Source organism: Anastrepha obliqua, chromosome 1, assembly GCF_027943255.1.
Source record: "Anastrepha obliqua isolate idAnaObli1 chromosome 1, idAnaObli1_1.0, whole genome shotgun sequence".
Lineage (NCBI taxonomy): Eukaryota > Metazoa > Arthropoda > Insecta > Diptera > Tephritidae > Anastrepha > Anastrepha obliqua.
This window is the reverse complement of record NC_072892.1, coordinates 28,247,614-28,269,701: the sequence shown is the minus strand read 5'-3', so window position 1 is coordinate 28,269,701 and position 22,088 is coordinate 28,247,614. Positions and strand designations below refer to the sequence as shown.

Genomic DNA, 22,088 nt, shown 5'->3' with positions numbered 1-22,088 from the left:
AAGTTTCCCACAAAAATCCATGTTAATCCATGCGCCATATCGTTCCAACCCCAATGAATTGTTTCGGTTGGGTCGTCCAACTTTTAATTAGCCGGTCAAAAAGTATTTGAATAACGTTACATTTGTATTTATCCAGTTTCCCAAGTCGTTCCTGTAACACACGCCGATCAGTATATAAACTAAATCAAAATTGGTTTAAATAAAACTACACTTTTTAAATGAAAAAGGATCTACTTTGTTTACCTAGAGACGTCAACCAATGGATGGGCCGTCTCGTGCTCATTCTAGCAATGCAAAACTTCGATAGGCATGGAAAGAACATCAATAGATAACTTCGTCCTTTTCCGATTTGGCCCGATCTCGAAATCAGTTGCCGAAAAGTGATGCAGGCCAACTTTTTCGCCTGGTTTCAATGAGGCGCCGCACGATTTTACACAATCTTTTCTTTTGTGTTTTACAACATGAACAAACTTAACGCCCTCTTTTGCACGTTTTATGGCACAACAAAAGCAGTATTGCATACTAAAAGCACTTTCTCTGTAAATACCCAGGTTTAGCAGCTAGACGATTAAGGTCACTGGGTATTCCTTTCCTCGACAGCCTGGTGCAGTGCGCCACACTAAATCCCTTCAATCTGCTCCATTACATCAACAGCTCTGTCTGGCTGTAGATATCTCCTCGTTGGCAGTCTCATCTATGGTATCAATAGCACGCTTTAGTCATACCTGGGGAGTACCAGACTGGTACTTCAACCATTTCTCCTACCCAGCTATTTGATCTACATGAACATAAGCACAATAATCATTTGCATAAAATATTGTCAATTGTTTAAGTCTTAGCTACAGCGAAAAAGGAAGAAATAAAAGAAAAAGAAGAAGTAAGAAAAACCAACGCGAATTCATACAAGGTGTTCTTACTAGAGCAACTGATTTGTTTTGTAAATATTGTTGTTGCTCTAAGGACTTCACCATGTACAGGTTCGCTTTGGGAACCAGCTTTTTTATTGTATCATGTGCTTTATTTTAAAAGTCAATATTTACAGCGTTGCAAGCCCTATAACTATGTAGTAAAAGTATAAATGTAATTAAAACTAACACAACAACAAATCACCCTTTTTCTATTTATATAATAATTTACAATATTTAAGATTATATACGAATTAAAAAACAACTTTTGAGTATGGAATGTGAAACAGCTACTATTTTTGAAATACATACAGTTAACTATAAAAGTATGTATGCAGAATTATTTTGGAGCATTTTGTATTACAAATAACAAGCTTACGGCAGGTATTACCAAATATTTGCTGTCTGAAGTGAGTTTCCTAAAACATGTTTTAACGAGAAATGTATGCGAATATGAATGCAATTTACATGAAAAGTGATGGTCCAATCTAAAACGCTGCAGAACTGCAAAGTGTTTTGGGACAAGCCCGAAAAGAAAACTGTCGAACTTTGTTCTAAAACTTGGTAGAAAAGACGTTCGGTTGATGGTCGTTATTATTACAGGACACAATCCATGGGGTCAGCATATGCCCACCATTGGAAGCATTGAGGGCCCGATTGGCCTGTCTTGCTTACAGATAGCACTGAACATTTTCTCTGCGTGTACCCCGCCTTTGCTAGTGCAGGGTTCTGATGTCATGAGAATGAGTAAAATTAGTTCTGTCAAAATCCAGGATATTTTCAGATTTGTCAAAGAATCTGGAAAATGCTCAAAGGACTAGCTATCTCTGTCTCCGTCTCTATTATATTCTATCTTTTTCTCTCTATCACTTCTCTCCATTCCTCCTTGACTATCTATCCTTTTACTTTCTAGAGCTTTGAACACAATGATCTTTTTAGCCTGAGGGCTTTACGAGTTACCAAATCTCCGAGTGCTTCTTTTCAAGTTCGAACGAGATACAAAAACATTAACCATATTTACTAGACCCTTTAAATTTGATAGATAATTATGTATAAATATTGATATTAATTAATTAAAAAGTAGGATTTGGAAAATAAATCTCAAAAGTAAGTTGAGAAAAATAAGTCACTTTCCAATTCAAAAAGGTATAGAAAATGAGCAACCGTCGCGTATTATCAAATGTCGAATTTGCCTTGGACACTCCCACATATTCACAAAGCACGAAGCCGCATTCCAATAAGAAAAGTTAAAACGATACACATACCTGGTCTTAAAAAAATAACAAGCGGTTCGAGACAAGGATGATAGATTTACAAGGTGAAAAAGAAAAGTGTGAGGAGAATTTCGGCTTGCAGTGAGATTCAACCGAATTCTGCACGATCATTTCACATGTACTCACACACTAGTCCAAACAGTTGTTGTTCAGATAGCAATGAAGCAATATGAGCGAAGACGGTCCTGATTTTTTTCGTATGTCACTAACACAATCTTATCGGCAGCCGAAATTTGCCGATTTTTTCGCAAATCACCAACACAACCTTAATTTCTTCGTAAACAAACCGCTTCGTGGCCCTAGTCAGCCTATCAGCTGATTTCGGCAAATTCGCTGTGAGCCGGTCTGTTATTGGCCACACCTTCTCAATTCTTTTCACCATGGGTCCGAGGAGTACTATGTAGTGCTGGGTATTACGATCAACTTGCGCTCAAGAAACACGTCGAAATGTGAGAAATCGTTATTTTCTCTTACATATTTCTTGCATGTCAGACGAATAAGGAAAGCTAACATTGAGCTTGAATAAGACAAAGCATAGCCGTAGTGTTGTTACAAATCCGCGGCTATACAAGTATAACTGAAGAAAGAGTGGAAGTATAACAAATATTTGATGAAACTATAGATCAATAAGAGGCATCAAATGGAGTTTCACCAGACATCTTGAGGACATGGACTTCGCCGATGACATCTGCCACCTCTCTCACAAACTCACTGACATGCGAGCGAAGGTGGTCAGACTAGTCACGCTGGCACGCACTGTGAGACTCGAGATCAACAGCGCTAAGACGAAGGCTATGAGAGTCAACCGCAATAAAGCATCACATATAATGGTTGACGGGTGCCCAGTGGAATTTGTTGGCTGCAGGCGACGGCGAAGTAGATTAAGATGTCAATTACAGACTAAACAAAGCAAGGGTGGCGTTCGGCCGAGTGCATACAGTATGGTCGAGTTCGCAAATCTCCAGGCGCTCTAAACTGCGAATATTCAGCTCATGTGTGAAGTCAGTATTGTTGTATGGAATGAAACATGACTGACTCTAACACCATCCCACAGAAACTACAATCTTTCGTCAACAAATGCCTGCGCATCATCTGTAGAATATTCTGGTCGAAAATACCATCAACAACGACGCGCTATGGAGATCAACGAATGAGGCGCCCATCTTATGGCAAATCAAACGCAAAAAGTGGCGATGGATAGGTCACACGCTTAGAAAACCACCCGATAGCATCACCAGAATGGCATTGGACTGGAACACGCAAGGGAGCAGAGGTCGCGATCGTCCAAAGAATACTTGGAGAAGGTCGATGTTGCGTGAGCTAGCAGAAGCCGACATCACATTCAGCTTGTGGAAGAGTCTTGTCGAGGCCCTATGTTCCCGAGCAGAGTGCATAAGGAAAAAAATTCAATATGAAAGAAATATTTGCGTAGTAATTTATAAAATTGCTACACAATATAGCAGAGTAATTTTCGCACAGCAAGTAAAGCAGCCATCAAGGCTTTTCCAACAACGACAGGGTCAAGGTACATCTACACAACTACAAATATTGTTCCACTGTGTACTAATTCTGATTTAGAGAATTGATAATCCTCTTTCATGGGAATATTTTTTCTGCATGCATACTTTTATGAGTAACTGTTCGCATTTAATTTGATTCATCCGGCATATACATACGTACATATTTATATATATAATATAATAAATTGCAAAATAATATTTAAATTCGATACAAAAGTGCCATTCTGCCATTCTATGAAATCTTTAAAATCACTAGTGAAAAGTGGACTAAAACTTTTTATTATTTATTGACCTGTCAATCCTGATAGCAGCTTCTTTGCAAACATTCGAAGTTGTAAAGGATCACCGACATTAAAATCCTCAAAAATAGTGCCCATCTCCTTTTCCAAACCGTCCGATATCGATGTAGTTATCCGATCTTTAAACAAATTTGTAATTGGAGTCAAAATTAAGCCAGTCAGCTGTCGTATTAATTGAATCTGCTCCAACTGAACGTATATTTTCCTGTTGAAATTTAATTTAATTTAAACATTACAATTTATAAATACTTATAAATACATTTTTGTGTTCCGCCATACACGAAATACATAACATCAGAGCAAGAAGTATTAAAATAGTCGATAATTCTTAGATAAACAACATAAACGAGCTCATTCTGAACAATTTTTCTTCCTCTTACCTAAACTGAACGAGTCGAAATTTGTTGAGGGTTAGACTGATATTTGTTACATCTATTGACATCTCCGCATGGACAATTGTGTCGTCTAAGGCACCCATTACCTTTCCATATCCCTGAACGGGCATTAATTGAAGAAGAAAGTCGTATTCAAACTGGAAAAAGCCAAAAATGTAAAAAAATATTGAGTTGGGGAAGTAACGTTTTTATATTTTCTTTTATTTTACAACGATTTGTTTGCTGTTTGGCAAAGGGTAAGTATTTATTCGATAGAACTCTTTCTGCTTTGCTTTTCTTCGAAGTGAAAAAAACTGCCGAAGCAGCCCGCGACATTTGTGACGTGTATGGAGAAGGTGTCATAGGCGAGTCTATAGTACGAAAACGGTTTGCAAAGTTCAAAAATGGCGACTTTGACATCGATGACATGTCCCGCAGCGGAACAGCGGAAGGCCTCCTGAGCTCGATGAAGGAGAACGGTTGCCAAACCAGTCGAGAATTGGCCGAAAAAATTAACTGTGATCATAAAGCTATTCTCAATCACCTTCATTCAATGGGATTTGCCGAAAAATTTAGAGCCTGAGTGCCTAACGAGCTCAACGAAAAAATCAAAGAAAGTTTCCTTCAAATTGTTTCTCAGCATCTCGCCCGCCATCGAGCAATAGGCAGTCATAAACAGCGGTTTTTGTACCGAATCGTCGTCATACATCAATATGAAGCAAAGAATGGAGCGGGTAGCTCCAAGAGATACGCCAAAGCCAAAGAGTCAAGGCAGATCTTCATCCAAAGAAGATCATGATATGTGTGTAGTGGGACTGGGAGCGCATGGTGCACTGGGAAATTACCGAAAAGAATGCCACGGTCAATAAGGAACTCTGCATTGCCCAGCTACACCATGTGAATGAGGCTATTCGACATGGTCAAACCATACTCCTTAGTTTAAAGTAGCACTTGTTGGCAAGAGAGATTCTAAGTTGGATTTCCAGGCTGACATTGTTATCGGTGTTAATGCTGGTTCCTAAATATACGAAGTCTTTTACTACCTTGAAATCATAACTGTCAACAGTGACGTGGGTGCCGATGCATGAGTGCACCGACTGTTTGCTTGATGACAGGAGGTAATTCGTTTAGTCCTCGTTCACCACCAAACCCATTCGCTTTGCCTTTTCATCCAGTTTGGAAAAGGCGGAACTAACAGTGCGGTTGTTAAGGCCGATGATGTCAAGTACTCCTTCCTCTGATCTAGTGCTCCTTTTGTTGTAAAATAATAATTTATTGTTTTTTTTCTTCAGTATTAATGAATTTTTCGCCTCTTTTTCCATTTCGCTCTATTTCAAATCCAAGAAAGTACTTGATGCCAAAAACCCATCTTTGACCCAATGGGGACCCTGATGAAGATTAAACGATGGACATCTGTTAGTTGCCATAAGTGCCGGATACTCCTCCTGCATTGTTTTCTTTCACTCGAAAGAGTATTCATCAGCTAATGCTTTAGAGTGCGTCATTTCAGTATCCTCGCCATGCTATAAGTAGTGCAACCTTTGGCACATTTTTCTTCCTCTGTACAAATAAGCTTTCGCCTAACTCTTCCATGACGCTGTTTACCTTCCACATCGTCCGAGTCACTGTTTGGCCTACTTCACGCTCGGCGATGTCACTGACGTTTCGTCAATTACGATTATATCTTCAAGTTCCTATTTTTCTTCTGTACAAAGTTGTCACTCTGATTTGCTTCTACTCTATTGCTATCTTTAAAATTCATAATGATTAGGATATCTGTTGTGCTGTCGCTGTGCGCATACCAGTACTATTTCAATTTTATACAAATCTGACGCCACGCTTTAGGCACTTCTGAGTATCATTGCCTTTCGCACTAAATTTTCCACAATGTATTTTGTTTAACGCAAATGCACGCGAACCAAAAGTTCGTAAATGTTTTACTGACGGCATTCCGTTATACGATGATTTGTACGGAGAGCAAAATTTTAACAGCTTTGTATGTGAGCGATTTTGTAGGTGTACTGCCGTGTGAATCGCCTCACTCCACAACTCTTTTTCCACACTAACATACTCTTGGCCATCTCGACGATTGTGCGAGTAACTTTCTCCACTACTCCGTTATGTTGTGGAGTATAAGGCACTGACAACTGTCTTTTAATTCCGCACTTATTTAAAACCCCATTCAACTTGTTGCTGGTGTATTCCGTATTATTGTCACTTCGCATATTTTTTTTTTCATTTACGTTTGACATGCGACCATATTTTTAAATCATTTAAATCGAAACTTCACTTCTGAAATTTCAACACACCGCCATCGACACACCGAGTATGTTTGTTGTTTTCAGGACCCCCTGTCACAACATACACCGGATATAAAAAGATGTTATTCTCTCTACTCTTTTTTGCACCTTAATCTTTTATCACTTTCGATTTTCTTTGACACTGAGTAAAAATATGTCTACACATCCCGCAGCTTTAGCACTCGCCTATAATATTTGTATTTGCTTTTGGCCTTGCTTTGCTATGTAGAGTTGATTCATGATTGCTATGTTTTTCTCTTCTGATACCTTCTTTAACTTTGCGAACGTTTAAGGTCGGCAGCTCAACTCGAGTCTTGTTGGCTACAAAGAAATGCTACAAACTAAATTTATAAATTTGAGCTCTGCCATAAACCTTAAGAAACACGTACATATGTGTTACCACTTGATACCACATGATTGGGCTCGAGTCTTTCCTCTAATCCTAATCTAATTTGGTGAAACCAATTCGTCTGTAGAAGTAAGAGACAGCGGTGTCGCGTTCTGTTAAAAGTGGGCCAGTGATAGAGAAAGTGTTCAACACTTTCCACTTCCTTCTCGTTCTGTAGCTATGACAGAGGTTCTATATTATATTTCTATATTCATTCCATCTACCCAAGACCTGCCTCAAAAGTGGGCTCCGTGGCTCAGGTACATTTATGTTTTCCCATAAGAGTTCTTAGAACTTTGAAATCTAAAATCTTTCCAGAGTTGGCATGCATTAAATCTCATTTCGTGTAAATTTACCCGGAACTTGCTATAGATACATATGGGCAGATGGTCTAATAGTGTGCCAAACGCCTTGGAGGCGGTAGAGGGCAGCACCCTTGGGGTAGGCACGGATGCTGTTTTCTGTACTCTTTTCAGTTTGCATTTCGATATCATCTTTTCCAACTGTGCCCACCAAGCAGTGGCGACATAGAAGATAATGGACCTCACAATCACAGTCTACAACCAGTATCCTACGCGCGGTTTCATTCCAATCTTTTACTTCTGAACCTGTCTTCGATGTTTCGGTTCCAGTTAAGTTTACAGTCTAGAATAATCCTGAGGTGCTTTCCCTCGATAGCAAGTGTAAGTTCTATCCATTTAGAGAGGTGCTTTGAATATCACCATTTCGGCCTCCCTGAATCTGCTATCCGCTATGTGAAGAGCGTTTTGTAGCAGTTCGCTTAGTACTTGGAGGTGTTTCCCTGATGCTGTCAATGTATTGCCATCCGCAAAGGTTATAATATTACAGCCAGTATTTTGCAATCCAGGGCTCTCTGCGTACCTCGTAAAAGACGTGTTCCTTAATCCGTTCTCTCACGAAGAGGTCCAGTCGCCGTTAAACTTTTGTATGTTAATTTGGGGAAGTCGGATTTTTCGATAGTACACTCCGTAATCGATTTCCTTCAGAGCTTTCTTCAATGCTTCAGCAGAAATTATTTCAAGACACTCTTTGAGCTCTGCTGACGGTTTTTTTAAGATTTTCCGTTCCTCCTTATAAACATGCCAAGATCCGGCTATTTTTGAACGACTTAAGATATTTCAAGACAGAGTTTCCGGACTCCACCAGTGTGGTCTCATTTTTCTTTTGGACGGTCCTGTGGACGCGATGTTATGAAAGCAGAATTGCTTATTTTGATAACAAAGTTTACTATTATGCTTCATGAACTTTAGGCAGTGAGTCCAGCTCACCGAGAGGAAGAGCCTTTGTCTGCAAAGGATTCGTTTTATCAGATCTTAACTGAGACTTTATCGAGTTTGTGGAGTGAAGTGAAAGTGATGATTTTTGTTTTGTTCAGGCCTTTCAGGTTAATTTTTGTTAATAGTATTTTCGAAAAACATGGTTCGATTTTTTGTTGGTAAAAACGTTGTGAAACATTATAGTGTATGAGCTACATGAAGCCACTAAGTTATCATTACATTGAAAATATTCTGTTGCAAGCTAATTGCTTTTCGTGTTAATTGTAGTTCGTTGCGGATAAGGCATTGCGTGACTTAGTGCTTCATGTACAAATGTATGATTAAAAATTAGATGACGGAATCCGATTTACCTGTAAATTGCTAATTTTTAAGTCGAATCGAATTATAAATATCTTGTCTCTGTATGTCATCAAAGCGTTGCCCTCTCGCTTGATCCCTTCGACGTTATATACGATTCCGTTGCTTAAAATCAACTGGGCCTGGTACACTGCCAAAATTGGAGTCTGTGGAATGCAAAATTAACCAAATATTCAAAAATAAATCATCGAGGTAAGAAAAGTATAAATAAAATTGAATTGTATGAACTAATTTGAGTAAAATTAACATTTTTTCCAATCACTTAGACAATATTGTTCATAGCGCTTAAGGCCAAGAGAAAAAATTTAAATAATAGGGATTAACAGATCATTGTTCCCATGCAAACTTTCCAGATTTCTTTAAGAATCTTAGCAGTTTGTTAAGTGAAAAATAATGTAGCCCGTCCACTCTCCATATAGCCGACCCAAATATGCACCTTGCTATATCCGGACCGTGACAGAGAAAACGCCCTGTACTATTTTCTTCATCCTACTTATACAACGAGATGTACACAGAGGGTTGTCGGTGATACCTATAGGGACCATACGTCGTACCGTGGATTGTAATTAATCCTTTTAGTGCTCGCTCTCCCTCTGTCTGATAAGGAATCTTGCTGGCACCCTGCCACGCCTTTTTAGGAAACACTTGATTTATAGGGGTCAGTGCTGACTGAAGGGTCCTCATGAGCTTTATTAATGAAATCCTCAACATATCTATTTCTGCTAGATTAAATGAAGGGACCTACAGTTTTACGCCGCCTACCAAGAGGTGAGAAGCTTTTTCATTACCATTGACTGCCGAGGGGCACCCGCTATTAAATAAAAGTTTTTGAAGTGAAAACTTCTTTAGAATCGTTGGCAGTGATTTGAGACTCGATGAAACGAAAAAGCGACACTACGAAGCGTTATATGTTGATATACGTATATGTGTGTGGCTGCGTACTGGTGAGCCACGCTAGTATAGTGAGTATTGTAGTATGTATACTACACTGCCTATTACTTGCTTTGATGTTTAGTTCAAGCGTCATACGTATGTATGTTTGTATGTATGCTAGTACGTATGTGTGCGCGTCTGCATATTACGGAGCCACGGTGAGCGAGAGGGCATTATGTATACCTATACTACACTACCTAATACTTGTTTAGACCAAGCGTCTTACGAATGTTTGTGTGTATGTTAGTACGTCTGTGTAATATACGCGTTACGACGCTCATAATAGCAACCGCGTGTGCTGTATTGCGTCCGTATTTTTATATTCGTAAATATTTTCATTTTTAAATATTTACCGCAATTGCAGGCGGTGTTGCAATATACCACAACCAAATGACGGTGCTCGTATTGTAACTCCACAGATAGATCTGAATGCACAGCAACTAGAATCACTATCTGTTCAGCTCTCTAAAGTGGGAGAAATATGCGCATGCGAAACCAGATTGAGGAATGGAAAAACAGTTTTAATTGTGGCAATTTATATTTCACCGAATCAATCAATAAATAGCATCACGGAATTCATTCACGAAAATTTAATAAAGTATACACCAGAAGTATCGCGGATACTTAGAAAAGATTACGATAAAGTTCCAATGATTTTAAGTGGCGATTTTAAGGTAAATTTTGCATTGAACACAGCGGTTCCTTTAATTGACTTTCTCAATACTACATTCAATTTAAAAATGTGTAACAATCGCACTGAATCGACAACACGATCAAAAACAACAATTGACGCGGTATTCCAAAGATATGTTGACAACATCGAAACCAAAGCATTTGTATCATATTTTAGCTATCATAAGCCACTCGTATCATTTGTTGAAATTGAAAACATTGAGGATGAATAATAATAAAATGAAGAAAATAAAATATGAACTTTATAGCAATATTATAATGAACCTATAATTATCCCGCTCCTAATGCTGCTTTCGTCTCATTCTCTCTCAGTTTGTTTTACGGAAGGTTTCACTTCTATCGCGTCTAACCGTTAGACTGGTATTTTTTTTCTATAATTATGGTTCACAGTAGGTTTCAAACCCTAGCACTACCGAATAGTAGTCACGCATCAACCCATTCGACTTCGGAGATCGCGGAAGAACTTAGGTTTTCGCCTCTATGCACTAGATGGCTTAGAGCTTCCAGTTCCTTTTTCCGTTTAAAAGCAAGACGCTACAAAGTGCAGCAACCATCTTATTCTGGGCCTTCTGTGTTTTACATATAATATGTCACCTTAAGAAATTTTATTGACACGATACTCCACCTTATTACTGCTTCGACCACTTCATACCTGCTGGCCGCATAGCTGGCTATGTTAAAAGCTCTCTAAACATCAGCAAGGATTCTTTGTGTGCACCCACCTCGTTCCAGCTCATTCACAGGACTTTCTGTTTTGGCATGCCTGTTGGTGACCGCTAGGAATCCACCAAGCCCTTTGATTTAATGTTTTTATCGATTGGGTGTCAGACTTTTTAGTCTGAAGCTTTTTACCAGCGCATATTTGTATTGCACCGGTCTGAGAAGACTATCCTCCAAAGAGTAGGAAAAACGGCAAATTACCAAACAAGCCCTAAACATCTTTTTATTTCCCCACACTTAAGCATCTTCTGATACACACTATCCGGACCCGCTAACTTAAAGTCGTCAAAACAGTGTAAAACAAATTATTTCCGTTTCCCATCTCCTTCATCAGGAATTAACCGCCTATCTGGAAAACGGGGTCCCAACAGAGTGTTGTATATGTCCAGTAGCTATTTGAGACTTCCTAGCCGAAGTCCCGTAAATCTGTGATCAGATAGAGATTTCTCTTCCAAGCTCAACCGTCCTTTAATGTGATCTGCCAAAACTTCGTTAGTTAAGGTTAGGTCAATCACTACTTGGCATCTGTTGGTAACAAAAGTAGGTTTGTAGTTGCACTTCGTGTCACCCCATTTAGTATTTTGTGAGTTCGCGTCGCAGCCCTCTGTTAGGGGTATATCATATGACACGGTGTATTGAACGCAGTTCATAACCTCCCTCAACGTAGAGGGAAATATAGAATCTTATTTCAGGTAGACCGAGGTTACAATGGCCTTGGCGCAGGCAATAGGGTTCTAAAACGTATCACATCGCCTCTCCAGACTTGGTTCTCTCGGATCCAGCGAAATGCTATTTGTTCTCCAATGAAAGAAGAAATGGCTGACCGGAATAATATTTTATTCAAACGAGGAGGTGATTGCAGAAACGAATGGCTATTTTTCAGACTTGAACAAGTCCTGTTATATGCGGAAGAGATCAACAAGTTAGAACAGCGTTGAACGAAGTGTATAATCCTAAAAGGAGACTATGCCGAAAAATAAAAAAAGGTTTGTCCCAAATAATTGAGTAGTTTTTATATTAGCGCCGACTTTTTAAACGGCCAACTTTTAAAACATCGAGGCAAAACAAAAAATCTATTTAGAAAAGTAGTATTAGTCGAAGAGAAAAACGACAATGAATACTTTATAATTAAGTATAAGATCGTAAAGTAAGGAAATATAAAAGTCAGTTTAAAAACAAGACCAAAAAAAAAACGATTTCAAGACAGTTAAAAATTCTAAAATCAGTCAATTAGTTTATTGTACCTACTCACCACAAAGTTTGTCGCATAAGTCTTTTGTTTTGAATTTGAAAGTGTCTCCGATTATTACTAATTACAAAACTTTCTTTTTTTTTTTTATTTTGTCATAGTAACTCATGATAAATTAAGTAACATTTTTGAACTAAAACTAATAAGGATTTGCTACTGCTATTTTCTTCTTGTGGTGAGAGAAGTGGCTTATGTACTAATTTGTTGTTCTAATCGTATGCCCGCATTCTACCCACTACGCTCCTGATCGGCAAATTCATTTTAAGCAAAAAAATACGAAGCACAGTTTGGGATTTGATTTCCTAAATCAAAATCCAACATGGAGAGGAATTGCCTGAAATTTACTGAATTCTTTACCAATGTTTTTACATTGCCCAGAAGTCGGATTGAAAGGGTTAAATTAAATTAAAGTCATTGAAATAAATTAAATTGAAATGTATTGCATTCAATTGAAATTAATTAAATTGAAATGAAATGAATTGAAATGAAATGAATTAAATTTCATTGAATTGAGTTCAACTGAATTGAAATGAATTGGATTAAATTGAAATGAAATGAATTGAATTTGATTGAATTGAGTTCAACTGAATTGAAATTAATTCCATTGAATTGAATCGAATGAGTGAGTTGAATTGAATTGAAGTGAACTTAATTAAATTGAATTGAATTGAGTTTAATTGAATTCAAATAAATTGCATTGAATTGAATTTAATTCAATTTGAGTAAATTAAATTTATTGTACAATAATTTAATACATGTCTATTACAATATGTGTATGAAATTGATTTCAATGTTTTTTTTTTTACTTATTTGTATAAGATTATCATGAAAAAAAATATTTGTAGCCAAATTAAAATTTTTTTCCTACCAAAGAAATAGTCTCGCTCAAATCCGGTAAGTGCATATGTTCAATCTGCATACTATTTAAGTGGTTCAAAACCATCGGAATGACTACATCCACCTGCGCATTAATATTTGTCCAGGTAGTTTCTTCTGCCTCATCGCTCTCCTCTATCGTCGGCTCTGACTCCGAAGAATTGCTCATTAAACCGTTGACAAGGTGGCTAAACGGGTAAAAGGGAGAAATAAATATTGCATAATTATAAAAGATGCATAAAAATAAAATAACACTGCTTATACTTGTACATATAAGCTTACAGTAGGGAATTAAGCGAATTGAGCAATGTTCCCTCACTGTTAGGGATAATGAAAATGGAACGAAAAGAAATGGTATTTTACACTTCTTTGGAATAAATTGGAATTGTAAAGTAAATCTACTAAGAACTGATGGCACGAGTGTGGGCAAATATCTATCATGGGTTACTCTACCACTTATTTTATTCTACCACCTTAGAATGCACTATTTACGTATTCATCTCCAGTACAAATTAAGATATTTGAATTTTCCACTCCAGAACAGTAAAGTTTTTTCCCATAAAAGTAAAGTTTTCTTTTTACGGAGTTTTAAAAAAAGGTAAGAAGTGCATTAACGAAATGTTCTCCTGCTCATAAGTAACTCACTCACTTTAATTTACACCCCTACAATTTCTTCCATATACACTCTATTGCAAAATTATAAACACACAATTATTCTTTTTATAAAAATATATAATAGTTCATACTAGGACAAAAAACGCAAGTTTTGAAAAAATCCTTCGAAATTCCATAAAAAGACTTTAACTTTTCAACCAGAATTTTTCTACAATAAAAAAATAATTGGCACTTACATCCTTTTTGGGTGTTTGGATGAGCTCCCTTCACTATTTGTGATGTGTCCCTTGATGTTGTTCCACAAATGGAGGGACCTTCAATTTTATGCCGACTCCGAACAGCAAATGGATTTTATGAGGAGCTCTTTCATGACAGAAATACACTCGCAGGTTTGCCATTACCTGTCGAGGGGCGACCGCTCTTAGAAAAAAGGTTTTCTATCATTTTGGTGTTTCATGCATGGAAATTCGAACTTACGTACTGCTAAATGGTTGTCACGCACCAACCCATTCGACAACGGCGGTCGAAGTTTTATAGCCCACTGAATTTCTTGATAACAAAGGGCAAGTTTCAAGTAAGTACAAAATACCGTTGATTTTTGACAATTTTTTTCGCTGCGAATCACGCCTCCTTTTCTTTCATACAAAGTGCCTGCTTGAATTTTTTTATATGGCACAAAAATCACGGTCAATTGCCTATCCGGAAAAATTTTAAGAATTCTGCATGCATTCTATGCATTCCTATATAATTTGAGCCTTTGCAATTGCCAGTTTGAGTGCTCTCTATCCCGATTAATATGCATATGTTGACCTGTTTGTTCATTTAGATTAAGTTAGGTTGAACTGGTTGACTCGCAATCACGCAGCCACCAGTTCGGTACATAGTGATACCAGATGGAGTTCATTAGTAATGCGTTTTGAAATAGTCCATCCGCATGCTGCCTGCTTCTGTTGCGAATTTAAGGAGGCATTACCAACCCACTGCTGAGATATTTTCCAATTCACCAAACTGTGGTGCCCCCTTTCTCCATTTACCAAGCCATCATTTGTGTTACTGCTCACAGCTGTGGTCTTTAGTGTTAGGCTAAAGATCAAGCCCTAAATTTCTAAAAATATTTTCACTTTACTTACCCAAACCCACCCTTGTGTCTACGTTTTTTGTAGCTCACAAAACACCTGAGTCAGAATTTGGGTTATGTACGAGCATTAATGTTCTAAAATTCTTCAGTGGACCCAAATAGGTGACTGCTTCATCGGAAACTTCAGTTTGGTTAACGGCTCTGGTTTTCTTTAAAGATACAGGGATAGCAAAGGGCTGATCTCCTCCTCGCCTTATAATTTCGTTTACTTCAAAATTTGAATAACCCTCATTAGGAGTAGGGGGAAAAAGCCATCTATTCTGACTGGTGATAATTAAAAATTCCAGCGCCTACCACTACAACTTCATTGCTAGGAGCTCGTAAACCTCAATGGCACTGATTTGCTGAAAGGGAGAATATTGAGTGAAGTGTAATCCGTCAATGTGCAAATTTACCTTATCCTGTTTCGTAAGCAAATTTAAGGGTAACACATAAGACTTATCACTGTTAACACACGGACCATATTTGCAGCTCAAGAGGTTATAGATGATAAGTCACTGTTGAAACTGGAGCCCATGGAGCTGAGCTAGCCCGGAACTGTTAAGACATGGACCATATTTGAAGTCCAAGAAATTATAGGTGATAAGTCTCACAGTTAAAACTACAGTACAGGAAACTGAGGGAGCTGGGAACTAACTTTTACACGGTGATTACTGCCAAGACAGCTTCTCATTACCTTTACTGCGGATTCATTAGACCCAAAGTGGTTTTTTGCCTTAGTGCATAATACTTTATGATTAACCGAGTCAAAAGTTTTAGAAAAATCAAGTAGTCAGAGTTATTTTAGATGATTTTTTTCAAAACATATCCTAATGTCGTCAAGAATTTGAATCATAGCCGTAGAACAACTCGTCGCAGCATTTCACCTAGTTAAACAGAACAAAAATGAAATTGGCATCAAAAGGGGAAAGATGATTAGTTTTTCGATTAATTCAAATTAGTTTTAAGTAACATTTTTACAATATACAAGACGTGTCCGCAAGTGAGCCAACGTTTGGCCCGAAATAGAGTTGCAGCGGAACAGCGAGTAACGCGTTGACGTGGCGATCACCCGTCAGCTGATTAACGTCCGTCGGAAAATTCGGTCGGTTAAACACAATTACGACGGGAACAGAAAACGATATTGCGGCGGGAGGGTTTTCAGCTGACATTTAATGGTTAAAAAAAATTAATTTTGTGGGGAAATATTTTCGCTTGTTGTATTTGTGACGCAACTCGTTGAAACTCATTGCTATAAAAAACAACTTATTTCTAAATTATTCAAACTGTATGGATTTTCTTGTACAAATCGAATATTGTTGCTTGTTATTTGCCCGATGTTGCTTGTAAACAAACGAATTGCCCTCAAGTAATTAGAAAAGAATCTTCAACCCATTGGAGAAAATATAAATCAATCGAATTATTTTCCCGCCGTATAAATAACCGGCGGTGAGGAGTCCGTCCCCGTCGGAATTATGTGCAATTTCGTGCTATTAAATGTGTTGCTATTAAATTTGTGTCCCGCTGTCCGCTGCAATTCTGTTCAAGGGGTTTGCGAAAAGGATTTTTTACATTTTTCACTATGAGCTAACTTTATCGCCGTCGGCAGTGGCAAAATTAAGGGGGGGGGCAAGGGATAAAAATCGATTTTTTTTTGCATGTTATTGTAGTAAAACATTTCAAAAATACCGTGTTAAAATTTTAAGTCAATCCGAGCAAAACTTTTTAAGTTATAGAGCATAAAGCCGAGCCGCCTCAAGCATCTACCGAGATAACTTAAAACTTTAAACGCGGTTTTCTCGAACCTTTTTTTTTAAAGTGCGTAGTCATTGGCATTTGAAAACTACTCAACCGATCCTTTTGAAATTTTGCACACATATTTTACATATAAAAAACCTCCCGCCAACGTTTTTTTTTCGCCATTTTTTTTATATTAAGGTGGTTTTACACCTACAAAATGGCGGCATTTTTTCGTCAAAAATCACTTTTTACTTCAAACGACTACCAAATGGCTGAAAATGAAAATAAATCGTCAAAATAAACGTTGGGAGGAAGTTTAACTCATACTTTAACTAAATTATTCGATTTTTTTGATTTCAGATGATTCTACGCTGAGATATGCTGACTACTGCAAAATGTATTTTTGAAAAGACGTCTACGTAAATGTGCTCTCATTCGCTCATTTTGCAATATTTTTCCATGAAAATTTTATCAAATATTCTTGAAATGTTACTTTATAATATGCAATAACTTTTAATAAACTGACTTGAACCTTTTCGCTACAATAAATTCATGAAAAAAGTGTTTTTTTAGCGTTTATCCCTTACCCCCCCTTAAACACAATTACGACGGGAACAGAAAACGCTATTGCGGCGGGAGAGTTTTCAGCTGACATTTAGTGGTTAGAATAAAATTAATTTTGTGGGGAAATATTTTCGCTTGTTGTATTTGTGACGCAACTCGTTGAAACTCATTGTTATAAAAAACAACACATTTCTAAATTATTAAAACTGTATGGATTTTCTTGTACAAATCAAATATTGTTCCTTGTTATTTGCCCGATGTTGTAATTAGAAAAGAATCTTCAACCCGTTGGAAAAAATATAAATCAATCGAATTATTTTCCCGCCGTATAAATAACCGGCGGTGAGAAATCCGTCCCCGTCGCAATTATGTGCAATTTCGTGCTATTAAATGTGTTGCTATTAAATTTGTGTCCCGCTGTCCGCTGCAATTCTGTTCAATGGGTTTGCGAAAAGGATTTTTTACATTTTTCACTGTGAGCTAACTTTATCGCCGTCGGCAGTGGCAAAATTAAACATAAATCTATTCGCGACGAACTACGTCAGGCGAATTTCACTGTTATAGTCCCGTCCCCATCCGTTCCGGCAACGAATTTTACTGACAGCAAAATAGATTATTTGCATTTGAGTCGAAGCCGCCAAATACGTGCCGTAAGTCATTCCGGAATGCACAAAAACTGACAGTTTTCTACTTTTTCCGTATTGCAAATGCGGCAAAAATGACAACTGCTTAAAGAAGAACGATTTTGTATCGCGCAAATTTGTATCGCTGGTTTTTTTATGATATCAAATAAAATGCAGGCAATTTCGATTAAAGGTTAAACAAGTAAGGAAAAGGCTAGGCTTAACCAAGTTGTCCTGAAAAATGAATGTGCGTTATGGTCGCACCCACCGTCTACGACTATCATAAAATCTTTTAAAACCCTCTTTCGCTTCAATAAGCATTAACTTTATAACATATTTCACAACCAACAACAACTTCTTTAACACAACTAAATATTATATTTGCTTTCACGACAAGAACATCTGTTTGTTTTTTGTTTATATGCGGCAATACTTTCATTGTGGCACCACGGTACGTTTTACACTACACGTCAGTTGAATGCGTTGCCGCAACGAATGCAAAGAACCCATTGTGACAGCCCTATTCGTCAGGCGAACTTCGCCTTTACTTTGATTGTGTTCAATCTCATATACTGCAGCGTGTTTAGTATTGAAAGCAAAGTTTCGACCAACGAAGTACGCTCAGCGATTTGATTCCATTTATATATATACAATAGTACTATAAGAGTTGTAAGCCCGCACAAATGTTTGTACTATATGACATATGACTTTGTGACACCTTGTGAATCACCTAAATATGAATGTCTTTGAGATATGATTTTTTAAAAAAGCGTGCGCTTACATACCTTATTTTCCATTCAGCAGCAACAGTAGAATAAGTAACAGTTAAAATCGAACACAGATACACAAATATTAAATAAGTTTTTAAGTTCATTTTCTTCAAAATCGCTAAAGTTGCACTAGTGAAATCGATAAAAACTTCTGAATGACTTTGCCGAGCCGTTGCTATTCAATGAATCACATGATCGTTGCAACTATCGCTACGACATGTGTACTTTCCTCGCATTGCAAATATGTACAGTAATCCTCGCTTAATAGAACATAAAAAAAGTTGTTATTGAGTAAACCGGACTCCGTTTTATAGAGCAATATTTCAGTTGAAAAAATCCTGTTTAAAATAATGAAATGTTCAATTATAAAATAGAAAACTTATTATGACTTAATCAAAAAAAAAAAATTAAACTAATTCAAAAAAGGTATAATAATAAAAGAAAACCGTTAAATAGACATTAATTCAATTCATTCCACTTACCAGATAACATTTTCAGAGAATATAAATAATAATAAATATTCAACAAATCCAATCCTAGTTTAGTAGATATTTATTTGCTTTTTAAGCAGGGAAATTCAATAGAGCGGAATTCTATTTTGCGGGAAAATTAGGTACATATATTATATTTTCCATGGAAGCAGAACAGTTCATACATTTGTTCTATTAAAAGCGAAAGCCTATGAGTGTGTGTCTATGTGCAATTCTCGAAAGCGGCGATTACTGTATCTATATTTAGACTTGAATGTGTATTTACGTATAATTAAATTATTCACTGTTATACTGTGTCTACAGAGCTTAATAACAAATATTACGCACTTGAATCAATGTACGATACTGAACAAGTGATTTTTATGTAGGTATACGTTGATTACGTTTGATCAAGGAAACTTTTCAATGTAAGCAATACATTATTTGTAATTATTATTATGAGGGGACTAGCGAAAACACGCCCGTTCCGCTGGACGTCTTTAAAAAAATCTAGATTCATTAATTAAACGTGGTTTTCTCTGGAGAAAAAATACTCACTTGTGTTTTACTTTCAAATCAGAAAGTTTGAGCGCGTCGTTGTTCCGTTCTGCATTTGCATAGATGCGCTCCCCTTTACACATAAACAACAACATCAATCGTATGATACATGCACTTCGTCGTGTACGAAAAAGCGGAGAAGGAGAAGAGAACTGTTCTATTCCCCTCCGCTTTTTTGCGTGAAGTCTGATGTAAAATAAGTTCTATTTACTCTTCTTAAATTTATATAAACTTTTCCAGGCGAAGTAAAAAAACTGACATATATTTGCTTCAACCGTATATTTGTGAGTACACAGGTAATACGTAAATATATGAATGATATAGGTAATATCTCATATTAGCATAACCTTTCTGCAAAAAATTAAGGAAACGATCACCAATCACGCCAGCAATTATACAATGAATTTTTCACTATAACTGACTTCAGATTAACGTTTATATAATAAGCGTATATGTAACATTTTAAAATTTGTTTACAATTTTTTTTTTAATTGTTAATAATAAGTGGTCTTCCTTTTCCTCTTCCTCTTCCTGTAGCTATTCCTTTTCCTCTTCCATCTCCAGCTCCATCTCCTTTCTTTATCCCGGAAACGGGCAGTAAAAATTACTTCACTTAAAAGCTTTCATCAACAGCTTCCATCTGATACCCATGTTGTACAAACACATCCAAGGGTACCTTGGTCCACCTTTTCGGCTATATCTCGAGACCCTGGTAACTCAGAGATCTAAAAAATACTCTGTATTAAAGCACTCATCAGTAGCTTTGATTTGATACCCACAATGTAAAAACACATCCTAGGGTTACCCGGGTCCTCGTTTTGGCCTTCGGCAGCGCCACCTGGTGGCGAGTGGAATCAATAAGCATTTTATACTAACCTTCACCGTGGAAAAATATATTTATATACCAAATTTCATAATAATCGGTCCAGACACACACGACCAAAATGTATTCAATTCTAATGAATGCTATGTGCGGTACAAAAAATACGTGCGGCAAATAGCAAAAACACACTTACTTAACTAGCGCACCGCACACACACGCGTTATCGGATTTCAACCAAGCTTCACAGAAACCTTTGCCAAAGCAACACCAACGATGTGTGAAACTTTCATTGTTTTCCTTACACGCGTTGCTGAGATTACCGGAGACAAATGCACACTTTTTTTCGGCTTAATTTTTATATATATAGATTTAGCACTGCGACCTGAAAGTTGTATTGAGGCTCCTTCATGGATTCAGAGTATTTCTCTGAGCCCAATATGTTTATCCAGGTGTTTGTTCAGTTGTGAATCAGTGCTAGGCACAAGTTTAGCGATTTAAATTTCCACTCAACAGAACCTGCAATTCCATTGGAGGAAAGTAAGATCATGATTCAATCAATGTCCTGTTATTATTTTGCGATGATTTTAAAATTATTCTTATTCAATTCCATACAATCTTTAAATTAAGTGAGAAAGTTCAACTAAAGGCCGGTGAACGTACAATCTTATTACCAGTTCTCGAAAGGTGGATATTCATTCTATTCAGAAAGCATTGCAATATCAACTACTACGTAACACAGATACTTACATCTGCTGCTTCTTGGGACATCTACACCGTTTCCAGGTGACTGACAGCTCTTTTTGCCCCAGTTGCTCGAATGCAGCAGAGAGCGCAGAATACGTGGCCTTTCACTGCAAACGTTTAATTAAGAACGAGAAATGCTGGAGAGGGCATTCGACTGCAGTCGTGATAAAGCTCAACCAGAGTGACTGTGAGAAGGAAACCCAATATTAGCAGCTTGACTACAACCGCTTGTGAACGCATTGGGAGGAGTAGATACTATCGATGGCGTACAGTCACACCCAAGAGGGGAACCTGGGCGCAGGAATTTGTTGTTTCGATAGACATAAACGGCTGCACGTAGTTCCAAGATTGAAAACGACCGATTATAGTGCTAGTGGGAGTATCCCTCTCTTACCACTGGTTTCCGGCATTTGATTTTAACCTCCTTACACAAAAAAAAACACGGCATATTACCCCTGTATTATCTCTTTGTCTTACCTCTTCTTCCGGCATGATAGAGGAGAAGTTACCATTCCCTAGGTCACAAAATGGCTATTGGCATGTAAATGGGGGATCGCCCCTTTTCGAGCTAATTTATCCGCGGTTTCATTCCCACTAAATCCTATGTACCCTGGGACCCATAGCATATGTACCTCATTATTCCAGCCTCAGATTTTCAGCTTATCAAGACATCCCAGCACCAGTTTGATGTAACCAGAAAGATTTTATGTTTTTATCTTTTATATTTTTCTTCTTTCCTAGCACTTCCGAGTATATTTTCCTCACATACACCTGCCCCTACACCTTCCCGGTAGAGGATCCGCCCGTGTACCATGTTATCTTGTGGTTTTAGATAACCCTTCATAAGTCTTTTTATTTCCATGCTTAGTCTTGAAGCG

At 37.4% G+C, this 22,088-nt stretch overlaps 1 protein-coding gene across 1 annotated transcript; it reads right to left on the bottom strand.

The window, feature by feature from the left end:
- Positions 1-1,024: 1,024 nt before the first annotated feature.
- On the bottom strand, positions 1,025-18,810 carry LOC129250778 (uncharacterized). The gene is made up of 5 exons (XM_054890377.1): positions 18,631-18,810; positions 13,179-13,374; positions 8,709-8,861; positions 4,379-4,530; positions 1,025-4,203 (listed from the first exon to the last, which is right to left on the bottom strand). Exons 1-5 carry the CDS (start codon positions 18,717-18,719, stop codon positions 3,984-3,986), a joined length of 810 nt encoding a protein of 269 aa, XP_054746352.1. The 5' UTR covers positions 18,720-18,810; the 3' UTR covers positions 1,025-3,983.
- Between the last annotated feature and the right edge of the window lie 3,278 nt (positions 18,811-22,088).